Source organism: Balaenoptera acutorostrata, chromosome 6 (genome assembly GCF_949987535.1).
Source record: "Balaenoptera acutorostrata chromosome 6, mBalAcu1.1, whole genome shotgun sequence".
In the NCBI taxonomy this organism is placed as follows: domain Eukaryota; kingdom Metazoa; phylum Chordata; class Mammalia; order Artiodactyla; family Balaenopteridae; genus Balaenoptera; species Balaenoptera acutorostrata.
The window spans coordinates 104,064,241-104,076,871 of NC_080069.1; the positions used below are offsets into that span (position 1 = coordinate 104,064,241).

A 12,631-nucleotide genomic window follows, 5' to 3' on the forward strand; every position below is an offset into this window, starting at 1 on the left:
AGGGATAAGGTGGGTGAGGGTGGAAGACTGGAGCTTTTCCTTTCTCTGTATTCATCCAGTTTTAGTTCTTTCTGTTGATCCGTTGGGTTTATCAACTGAGGGCAAGTTTATCCTTCTTGGAGAATGAGATCATCAGAATATTGGGGAGAGCTGCTACCAGCTTTGTCTGAGGCCTTTCTCTATCTTTATTTCTGTCCTGTAATTCTGTTAGAGAACATCAGCAGTTCAGCTGTTGTCTGGTATTGTCCCAAGAAACCTCTGAAATGAGTCAAGATGGACATTAGTTAAAGATACTCAAGACCATACTATATAGGCCCAAAATTCACCCCCCCATTTATTTTTTTAATTTAATTTTTTAAACTTTAAAAAAAATTTTTATTTATTTTTTGGCTGTGTTGGGTCTTCGTTGCTGTACGCGGGCTTTCTCTAGTTGCGGTGAGCGGGGGCTACTCTTCGTTGTGGTGCACGGGCTTCTCATTGCAGTGGCTTCTCTTGTTGCAGAGCACGGGCTCTAGGCACACGGGCTTCAGTAGTTGCAGCACGTGGGCTCAGTAGTTGCGCCCTAGAGCATGCGAGATTCAGTGGTTATGGCTCACGGGCTCTAGAGCACAGGCTTGGTAGTTGTGGCGCACAAGCTTAGTTGCTTCACGGCATGTGGGGTCTTCCTGGACCAGGGATCGAACCCGTGTCCCCTGCATTGGCAGGCGGATTCTTAACCACTGCACCACCAGGGAAGTCCCCCCTTTTATTTTCATTTTTATTTTTTAATTTTATTTTTCTTAATTGAAGTATAGTTGATTTACAAAGTTGTGCCAATCTCTGCTGTCCAGCAAAGTGACTCAGTTATACACATGTATACATTCTTTTTTTAATATTCTTTTCCATTATGGTTTATCACAGGATATTGACTATAGTTCCCTGCGCTATACTGTAGGACCTTGTTGTTTATCCATCTTATATATAATAGTTTTCACCCGCCTTTTAACTTCCCATCTTGAATTCTAGCTGCATTGTCTAATCTGGTTCACCAGAAATAGTTACACATTATGTACTAATGACAGCATAGTCCAAAAATTTGTTCGTGTCAAAATGTGAAGCAGCTCCACTTTCCAGAGTTGGGATCCTCCAGAATAAACTGAAGTCTCACAAATTGATTTCTTCTCCTGTTGTTGCCACAGAGAATTTAAAGAGCCAAACTGAAATCTCTTTCTTGGAAGAGTTAAGACCCAGAAATCTCTCCTCTCCAATTTTCTAACTCTATTTTGTCCCAGCCAAGGAGGTTCACTCAGGTGCATGGATGCTCTGCATGTTTTTAGCCACTGTAGCTTAGATTGTCTTCCATTGAACCTGGTATCATTCCTTCAGCATCTTCAGTGTTGGATTAATTCACCTTTGTCTATCATGTGATCTACTTTTCCAGGAGTAGACAGAGAAAACTATAAGGACAAAAGCAAATCTTGGTTTTTGTTTCTTCAGAAGCCAGTGGATCCAGATTATTGATTTGGCCTTCATGTCCTAGAACTTAGCTCAGTTGCTAGAAATCTTCAGTTAAGAAGGTATGCTTTTCATATCTTTGGGGAAAAAAATCTCCCAATGTATTTTGCTACCTATTGTTGAGATGGGCATCTGAAACACTTCTTTTTTTTTTAAATTAATTAATTAATTAATTTCATTTTTGGCTGCGTTGGGTCTTAGCTGTGCGTGGGCTTTCTTTATTTGCAGCAAGCAGGGGCTACTCTTCATTGTAGTGCCTGGGCTTCTCATTGCCATGGCTTCTCTAGTTGTGGAGCACCGGCTTTAGGCACGCGGGCTTTAGTAGTTGTGGCACGCGGTCTCAGTAGCTGTGGCTCGCGGGCTCTAGAGTGCAGGCTCAGTAGTTGTGGCACATGGGCTTAGTTGCTCCACGGCATGTGGGATCTTCCTGGACCAGGGCTCAAACCCGTGTCCCCTGCCTGGGCAGGCGGATTCTTAACCACTGCGCCACCAGGGAAGCCCTGAAACATTTCTGTCTTCTTGCTAAATTTAGAAATTGGTGGTGGAGTTACCTTTATTTTGGAATCTATCCTAACATTTCCTTCCCTCCTCCTTAGGATCCACTTTGATGTATTTAAAGTGTTTTGCTTTCCATTTGCCCATTAACTTCTGCTTTTCTGGCATAACAGTGCAGAATCTTAATTCTTAATTCTTCAGTGAGCTCTGTTCAGCATCTCAGCTTCTGTTGTCTCCTAATCAGGAGGTATGCCACATTTATGAGATGATTCATAGCCTGCTTTTTTTTTTTCCTCTGTGTTTTTTTTCCACAGATCTCCCAAGTCTTTATTTTTTGCTCGTTTGGTTTTAGTTCCATACTGTGGTTGCTACTGATATGGTCTGGTTTGGAGTTTTGTAGGCCTTTGAAGTCTGCCTTTTAGGGAACACTCTACCTTTGTCCTGATATTTCTCTCTGCTGGGGAATTATCCCTAACAAAGTCCTGCACAGCGGATGGTGCTTTCTGACCTGTGCCCTGGGGGGCCTCTGCCACATGGTACTCCCTATCACCTTGCCTTCCCTCATCTTCAGAGTGTTTCAGGCCTTGAGTAAATTATGCTATTTCATAAACCACAGATGTAATCTTTCCTGCCACCTTTTTTTTCTGCAGCAGGCCTACATATATGCCTTTTCTATATCATTTCCCACCATTGTTCCCTGATCCATTTTAATTTGGCCCATCTGAGTTCAGAAATTTTAAGATATCTCTTAATTGGACCCAGTTTTTTTTCTCTTTATCACTGGCAAGTCAAATACAGTTTGCCCAATCAGTATATCTTCATTCCTCATCTACTTTCTTTTGCTTTTGGGCCCAGATGTTTGCTCTGCTAACATAGCTGTCACTTATTATCACATAGTGAGAGATAAAGTCAATAAAGGTTGGATTTGCCCAAGGAATCCATTGATTGGATCAACCCTCATTAGCTTCATCGCCTTAATTAGGGTAATTCTACCCAGGTGGTTTGCATACCCATCAGTCCAGCATCTCACCCAGACCCACAGTCAATTTGCTTTGCTCCCACCTGGCTTTTTCTTTAGTGAATATTATCTTCCTTGTCTCTTAGGCCTTAGCAGCCTGCCTTATACAGAGTAGCCCCTCAGTGATTATCTCTTAGTGATGAGAGTGAGCAATATCTAGTTTTGTGAATTGAGAAGCATGTCGTGGATTTAAAAATTCCTCTCACTGGTCTTTGCCACTTGTGAAGGCAAACCATCATCATTTTGTTTATTCTGGAAAGCTGGTAGTCACAGGACGTGAAACTTGTCCAATATATACAGGTGATTTACTTGAGTTTGAGTTTTGTTATAACGAAGCTATAAAATGTAATATAGTTGAATCCAAAGTTATTCTAAGGACACGTTTTAAGAAAACATTAGTAGTGCAAACACTATGCTAAAGAATATGGAAATTGAGGAATGAGGACGTGATCAGAATTTTATAATGTTACTATAAATGAAGAAAGGGAGCTTATGACTAATATGTTGTAAGTATAATACCCTTATTTAAACCATTTTCCACATATTGTGAGAGAGGGACAAAGCAAAGTTAAGAGGATAATAAAAGACGTTTATGGCAACAGTCTAACCCCAGCAGTAGAAATTGTCATATATCTATTTGATAGAATATTAAATGCTCTTTAGAAAGAATTATGGCAGCAACATGGATGCAACTAGAGATGATCATACTAAGTGAAATAAGTCAGAAAGAGACAAATACAATATGATATTACTTATATGTGGAATCTAAAATATGACACAAATGAACTTATCTACGAAACAGAAACAGACTCACAGACATAGAGAACAGACCTGTGGTTGCCAAGGGGGAGGGGGTGGGGGGAGGGATGGATGGGGAGTTTGGGGTTAGTAGATGCAAGCTATTACATATATTGAATAGAATGTATAAACAACAAGGTCCAACTGTATAGCACAGGGAACTATATTCAATATCCTGAGATAAACTAATGGAAAAGAATATAAAAAAGAATGTATATATATCTATAACTGAGTCACTTTGCTGTACAGCAGAAATTAACACAACATTGTAAATCAGCTGTACTTCAATTTAAAGAAAAAGAATTGTGAAGGCCATGTAGAAATGCAGAAGTGTGTTTGAGATGCTTTTGTATTTTACCATTTTCATTTAACATTATTTAAGCTTGTAACCATAAATGTTACATATGGATAAGGACTGGATAGAATATGCAGAAATAATCATTATTCTAAATTTATTTTGTGTATAAGTTACCAAAACAAACTTGATCTATTTTCATGATTTGCCTGGAATTTAAACTCTAGGTCATTTCTCTTTTCCCAGTTCCCAAGACCAGAAAGGAGCTCTTCCATTTAAGTAAGGGCCTTCGAGAGGAGGGAGACCAGTGTGCTTGGAAGGGAGACAGGCCTTGGAAAGATAATGGGGGGGAAACTTTAAGGAAATTGACCTAAGGTTCTTGGAGACAAGGAGGGAAGACCAGGAAGTAAGAGAACAGATAATGATGGGAGCTACAAACCACTAAGGACTAAACTTCCTTGCAGTTTCCTGTGGAGCCCTGGTGATGGTCTCCATGTGCCAGTGAAAATCATTTGGGTGCTGTTTTGACATAGCTACTGAGTCTTGCATTGGTGTATTGGTCAGTCATATTATCTAAAAGAAGTGTTTGTGAGTTCGGGCTTCAACTATATAGAGTAAATGTTTTTTTATTTTTTTTTTGTTTTAAAGTCAAAGTCTAAATGACATTACTAAGAAGTTGATTATTTGAATACAGGAATTGATATTTTGGTGAATAATGCCAGTGCTATTAGCTTGACCAACACATTGGAAACACCTACAAAGAAAGTGGATTTGATGATGAACGTCAACACCAGAGGCACCTATCTTACGTAAGTTAAAGACCTGTGGGAGAGAGTGTTGCAGTGTTTTGTCAGAGAACTAGTTGTAAAGAGATTTGAATAGGTTAGGAATACAGTTTAAAATCTAGTCAACCCTTATAAAGGCCTAAAAGTGCTCCAAGTCAGTAGATAGTATTTTAAATAGTTTTATTCAGAGTGCCTTTTCTCTGTGAATCTAATAAAGACTAAAGTATAGCTCAAACATTTTCAAACATTTGCATGAGTAAATATATATATATGCATACCAAGTCTTCTGGCAAACCTGCAGTAGTCTCTTCTTCCTCTGAAAAACACTGGAGTTTTAGTTATGTAAATAACAAGAAGCTCATTATGAATCCCATTTTAATGTAATTGAAAAAGGCTAATGCTATCTTGGGCAGTGTCAGGGAAAATATCAAATATAGAATGAGAGCAAATGTAGTCCTGTTGTGTTCTGGATTGGTCAGACCTAGTCCACTCTTGTTTATTTGTCCATTTGTTTATCTGTTTATTTACTTTCGGGTTCTACCATTTTTCATGTGGATATAAGGACAGATCAGCACAGAACTTTCTTATCTGCCTTATATGTACTTGTGTGTATCTGCCTTATATGTTTGCATAGAACAGGTGGTTAGGAGCTTGGACTTTGGAGGCAGACTCCTTTGAGGATTCAAATCTCACCCCCCACCCTTCATGACTCACTATCTTCATGACCTTGTACAAGTAACAACCTCTTGCAGAGTCTGTTTTCTCATTTGTAAAATGGGGATAATAGAGAAGTATGTCATAGGATTGGTAATAAGGGTTAAATGTAAAATTTGTCTTTAATTCTGAACTTTGCCCTTGGGTGTGTTTTTTTGGATCTGCAAAACTTGGCTCTGACAGTGTTAAACATTTTGTTTTTGTTAGTTACCTATATTCATAATTTCATTAGTTGCCTACATGAAAAAAATCAGGAGATTTACACAAAAGTCCCGATTTCTGGCTTTTCTTGAAACATTGGCCACATAGAGACAGCATTCCCACATGGCAACAGTTAGCTACCATAGCCCAGTGGCAGAGTATCAGCTGCGTTATCAGATGGGGACTGGGTACAATTGTCTCTGGATGCTGAGGGCAGGCTAAAAAGTTGCCACTTATCATTGTGCTTGCACTTTTTCTTCTTATATTAAAGGAGAAAATAAAATATTTCTCATACCCATGTCTCTATCTGAAGTGGGAAAATGAGACATATGCCAAGAGGGCCATATGTGCAAGTAAAATGGTTGAGAGCTTGCTTCTTTGTAGATGTGGGGCATATTTCTATAAATTCAATGTGTAACCTATATTTCACCTGAATGGAAACCATAGAGAATCAAACCATAGTAAAATCTGTGGCAAACGTATTGAAAAGATTGTGGTGAAAAACATAATGAACTAGAAAAAGGACTAACATTTCAATAGGTTTGTGTTTATTTTCAAATAAAATAAGCAATGCTGCTGTGTGATGCAGTTATGTGTTACAAGAAGAAATTATCTGGGCATGAAAATATTTTACAGCTGGTAACTTTGTGAAAGAATTTTGATTGAATGTAAACACTCATTTAAATAAGTGTTTAAAAATATAAACCTAACCAGGAATACTATTCCTGCTGAATTAAGGGTTAGAAGGGCATGATGCATGAAAAACTTAAATCATTTGTGGCAGTTTCTACTGTAGATGATGAAGCCACAGGTATAAACATTCCACCCACCCAGTTATATTTATTTATGGTGTCAGGATAATTTTGATGTGATTAACGTTTTTTAGACTGGATACTCATGACATGAACATCAGGAAATGACTTGAGGATTGAGAAATGTTTTAGAAAATGTAATGTGGGTTTATCAGAAGTGGTAATCAGGACTTCCCTGGTGGCGCAGTGGTTAAGAATCCGCCTGCCAATGCAGGGGACACAGGTTCGAGCCCTGGTCCAGGAAGATCGCACATGCCGCTGAGCAACTAAGCCCGTGCGCCACAACTACTGAGCCTGTGCTCTAGAGCCCGCGAGCCACAACTACTGAGCCCGCGAGCCACAACTACTGCAGCCCGCGTGCCTAGAACCTGTACTCCACAACAAAAAGAAGCCACCGCAGTGAGAAGCCTGCACACCGCAACAAAGAGTAGCCCGTGCTCGCCGCAACTAGAGAATGCCTGCGCACGGCAATGAAGACCCAATGCAGCCAAAAAATTAATTAATTAATTAATTTAAAAAAAAATCCACCTGCCAGTACAGGGGACACGGGTTTGATACCTGGTCCTGGAAGATCCCACGTGCTGTGGAGCAACTAAGCCTGTGCACCACAACTACTGAACCTGTGCTCTAGAGCCCGCGAGCCACAGCTTCTGAGCCCACGCACTACAACCCTGAAGCCCGTGTGCCTAGAGCCCATGCTTCGCAACAAGAGAAGCCACCGCAATGCAAAGCCTGCACACCTCAACGAAGAGTAGCCCCGCTGGCTGCAACTAGAGAAAGTCCATGCGTAGCAACAAAGACCAAATGCAGCCCAAAATAAATAAATTAAAAAAAAAAAAGTGGTATAGACAGTGTGGCTGTGATGGTCAGGGTTAACTTTAAACTTATACAAGTCTAAACTAATGTAGAAGTGTTTCACAGAGGTATAGAAATTAAGTTTGTTCATTGTGTTGTTCACTAGGAATTGCTCTTGCTAAAAAGTTAAAAACAGGCCATTATGAATTCTAAGAATTAAATAGACTTCCGTGGTTTGAACTACAGACTGTTCAGTGCTTTACTCATGTTGAATACAAAGTGATTGTCGGTTCTGTGACAAGGTTGTCTGGTTGTGGTGTATTGTTGTAGAGATTTTGTTTTTGATTAGAAAGAAATCAATTCTTTTTTGTCACCCAAGAGAAAATTCCTAACTCAGTTCCCAAGCAAAGATTGGGTCAAAGAATTGGCTTTTTTAGCTGACATTATGACTTATGGAAACACAAGTATATGATTCTCATTGCTCATTCCTTGTGAAATTATGTCTTTGGAAAACCCATTTGTCAAGAATAATTTGTCCCCTTTCCTATACCAAGGTCATTTTCCAAAAATGAAAGTGATGGCCTAAACTACACTCCTGTTTGTAGATTTGTTTCAAAACAAAACCAAAAAATCCCGATATAGGAAAATGAACTAACCTTTTAAAATTACCTTTATCAATGAAAACTATTTGTGTAGTTGAAGAACTACAAATGGAATACATAAGCTGTAGGGCACTAAGGTACTAAAAACTAAATATGAGTACGTTGGAGTAATAGATCTACAAATATCTCAGGAATAGATACCCTAAAATAAAACCCTTTTTTAAAGCAAAGATTCTATTCACTGTTGAAAGTTCCTATATTTGTTAACAGCTATTTTTTTAAAATAAATTTTATTTATTTATTTATTTATTTTGGCTGCATTGGGTCTTTGTTGCTGCACAAGGGCTTTCTCTAGTTGCGGTGAGCGGGGCCTACTCTTTGTTGCCGTGCATGGGCTTTTCATTGCAGTGGCTTCTCTTGTTGTAGAGCACGGGCTCTAGGCGCATGGGCTTCAGTAGTTGCGACACGTGGGCTCAGTAGTTGTGGCACAGGGGCTTAGTTGCTCTGCGGCGTGTGGGATCTTCCTGGACCAGGGCTTGAACCCGTGTCCCCTGCATTGGCAGGCGGATTCTTAACCACTGCGCCACCAGGGAAGTCCCTACTAACAGCTATTTTTAAATAAAATTGTTCCCAGTTAAAGGCATTTTACAATGCCAATTGAAAGACCTGACATTGACCTTTGAACCAAAAAAAGGGTGTCAGGTTTTTGGCCCTCTATGAAAGGCATACGTTATAAAAGAGAAATTCATAATGAGACATTTCCATTTAAATTTTTGTTTTGTTTTTTATTTAGTGACACTCATTTCATTCCTGGAAGATAAGTACAGATTGTTTTCTCAGGGAAGCCTGAGAAGCATCCTCAGGGAGAGAGTAGGGGAAAGCCCAAAGAACTGACCTATTTGGAGATTTCAGCAAGGATCTGGAGCTGCTTCCTGATCCCTGGTGCCCAGGGCCCTGTGGCCTATGTCTTGTGTTCTACTGGTTTAAAGAAAAAGGGTTGGAAGACAGGAGGTAGAATGCAGATCCTTATTTGTATTTCTAAGTTTTAATTAAATATATAATCTCCAGTATTATATGTGTTTGTATCATGTTAAATGCTTATAGAAATTCAGTAATAAGGCTCAATTGTATTTCTGAACCGTTGCTCTTTCTTATACCCAGCTCACTTTATTCATTTACTCAAATGCCCTATAGGCCTTGGAGCTTACAACCCTGATTAAGTAAAATAATTCATGTGAAGGTAATAACTAATAAGTGCAGTGCCTAGCATACAGTAAGTTTCTAGTAAACTTAGCTATCTGATTAAGCTCAAGGTATTAGTATCTAAGCGTGGTGCTAAGAGTTTTCAATATAATGTGTAAGATAGGGCATGTTGCCGTGGAAAACGTACCTGATTAGGATTAGTAACGCTGAGGGTTAGGCAAGCAAAGTGCAGGTGGAAAGGTTTTGTCTAATAGATCAGAGAAGCTCATGTTTGTAATGTAAATGAGATGAACTCCTTCCCTTGAGTGTGAAATGTGGTCTTATTGCTTGGAATAGGTTGTTTGTTTCCTGTTGATGCTTTGACGTGCAGCTTCACTGTTCTGATGACAAACAGCTGTAATATTGTTTGCCCTTCTCTACCTCACCCCCATAAAAGTGAAGCACCTTTGTAACAGAAAAACAATATGTACAAAAACCCTTTAGTGATATTGATTGTTTTTGGTTTATAAACTTAAAAAGACATTGCAGATGGTAACAGGAATGTTGTACATTGGTAATAAAGAAACAGACTTAAGAAGAATGGACTAGTTTCAAGTCCTAGAAGTTATTGAATGTGAAATAAAACTAAAAACTATAAAATTATTAAGCTACAATATGTTATTAAGCTGTATACTATAGCTTAATAATTAAACATTTACAAATATTGGACCTGTATCTTTTGTAAAATAAATTATCTACCTTTTTGAAAGGGTTTAAAAAACAAACAACTTAATATTGCCCGCAAAGGAACATTGCATTGCATATTGGTACAAATTAAATTTGGTAATGTATTGGGAGTTCATGTTATTAAATTACAGTTCCAGTGTGGTAGGAATACTATACCTACTAAGATGAAAAAAATCAGAATATGTAATACTAATAATAGCAGCTGTTTATTTCATGTTTAATATATGCACTGTTCTAAGTATCTCATATATATCATCTCATTTTAATCCCTTGGTCAATCCTAGATAGTAGCAGGTATTACCAACATTTACAAATGAGAAAACTGAGAATTAGAATACTATATATTTTGCCCCAGATCACACAATGAGGGGCAGAAAGAGGATTTGAACCCAGGTCTGTCTGACTTGGAAGGATGTAGTTGAAGATAATCTAAATTGGGTTTAAGGCTAGTGTGCCACGGATTTGATTATTTTCATCAAGCAGATCATATTGTCAGGCCATTATGCATAGCTTCAAAGGATGAATATTAGTTGCTTTTCCTATCTACATTCCAGGTAAGTGGGGGAACAACAACAAAAGAAACCAACAGAAGTACCCTACCGGTTATTGAACAAGTTCAGTTGTTCTGTAGAAGTAGTTTAAAATATAACTTAAGAAAGTAATGAAGCTGTTAGAAAGCTAGTAACTTGACTTGTGTTTTCTTTTGCTTTCAGATCTAAAGCATGCATTCCTTATTTGAAAAAGAGTAAAATTGCTCATATCCTCAATCTCAGCCCACCGCTGAACCTAAATCCACTGTGGTTCAAACAGCACTGTGGTAGGTGGTAGGATGAGGGGATGGCTTGTTTAGTCAATTCGTTTTGTATTAAACCAGTGTATCTATGATGTAATCACAGTTTGTACATAGTGTTCAACATTAAATTTTCTATGCAGAAATCGATAGCATTTTGTAAGTAGATTCTTAATCTTTTATCTTTAATTTAAAAAATTGAGGTATAATTTACATTAAATAAAATGCACAGATGTTAATGGTTCAGTCTGATGAGTTTTGACAAACGTATACACCTGTATAACCAATACTCAAATGGAGATGTGGATATCCCTGTCCTAGAAAGCTCTCTCAAGTCCCAGTGGGTGTGTTTTATTGTATGTAACTTATTCTTCAGTAAAGTTGGTGAAAATGATCCATGGAATACTTTACCTTTCACAGAAAACTAGTGATTTAAGATGAGTATGCTAAATAACAAGATTTATGTATAGGTGCCTCCTTTGAAATAGTTGTGTCAGATACTTAGTCCTTATTTCAACGTAATTCAGTAAAATTTGGAAAGGAAGGCAGTTGAAGTAGGAACCCATAGAACAAAACTAAAAGGAGTTCTGTTTTAATCGACTAGGTTAAATGAATTTGCAACCTTTTGTTTATGTTTCACTAGTAGTAGTTTTCCTTTAAATGGTCACTTTCATTTTTTTAAAAAAGAAAAGAAGAAAAAACAGATTAAGAAACAATAATGTAACTTACTCCCATAATATTAAGAGAAGTGAAAGTTTATTACCGTCTTTTTTATTTGAATCTAATATTAGGATGGAAGTATGTATAAGTGGTTCATCCCTGATACATATAAAAACCATTTCCATAAAACTACAGTTACTTCTATAAAAACTGTTCTTTTAAAAATAGTAAATTAAAATTATGTTTTGTATTATTATTAAATAATTCTGAAAAAATATATCGAGGAAGAAATAGTAATGGAAAGAAATTGGTTATTTTAATTCACAGATTAATTTCTTTCTTAATTAAATTCTTGGTGGTTTCTTTCAGCTTACACCATTGCTAAGTATGGTATGTCTCTGTGTGTGCTCGGAATGGCAGAAGAATTTAAAGGTGAAATTGCAGTCAATGCATTGTGGCCTAAAACAGGTATGTACTTAACAAAAAATCCATTTATTGGATTCTCATTTATTGTCTTTGACATTCTTTGCTGGGTGGGGTGGGGTGTGAGTGAGTAGACTGTCAAAGGTAACCTCAGTCTGTCTGTTGGGAAAAAAGTTCAACTTTTTATTGTGCATAAAAGGCCCTTTTCAATCATCTTCTAGCTTTGACTTGATCTGCATGACTACATGATTGCTGTACTAGAAACACTGAACCCAGGAACACTTGAAGAGTCTCATTAAAGCCAACAGGAAGCCATCTGCGTTTCCCTAACCTTTTTTCCATTGCTGTCTTTGGTACCTTAAAAAATTCTACAGATTCTCATACTTTTGTTTTCTCCTCACACATCCCAGCAAATGCTTCTTTACTTTCTGGTATTCTTACTACTTTGTCTTTTTCCTTTATGAAAAACCAACTTTTCTGTACTTTCACATGAGTTCTGAGTTCACAGAGTGCCTAGATCCCCTTTAGGTGACAGAATCACCTGCATATGGCTGGGTATGCAGCTTTAGAGTTAAATGTATGATGGAAGCTGATGGGTGCAGGCTAGGGAATATGTTGTATAAACATGAGGGAAAGTCAGTAAAAATGGCAGAAAGGGAAAGCTTGTCCTTGTGGGTTCTTATTCTCCACTTATATATCAGAACAGCTTAACAGAGGTAAAAGACAAGACAAACTATGTCTATTATACGTTTTTTCATATATTTAATAGATAATGCCTGTGAAAACCTTAACTACTTTCATCTTTAATCTAAATGACAAT

The 12,631-nt window shown here is 37.8% G+C and overlaps 1 protein-coding gene across 3 annotated transcripts in view; it reads left to right on the plus strand.

Moving 5' to 3' along the window:
- The window catches only part of HSDL2 (hydroxysteroid dehydrogenase like 2), a 76,675-nt gene that overhangs the window by 18,495 nt on the left and 45,549 nt on the right, over positions 1 to 12,631 (plus strand). For all 3 annotated transcript variants that reach the window (XM_007178201.2, XM_007178202.2, XM_057547956.1), the window contains exons 4-6: positions 4,795 to 4,909; positions 10,652 to 10,755; positions 11,758 to 11,856. In XM_007178201.2, the coding sequence (XP_007178263.1) occupies positions 4,795 to 4,909; positions 10,652 to 10,755; positions 11,758 to 11,856 (318 nt within the window). The remainder of the gene's footprint in view (positions 1 to 4,794; positions 4,910 to 10,651; positions 10,756 to 11,757; positions 11,857 to 12,631) is intronic.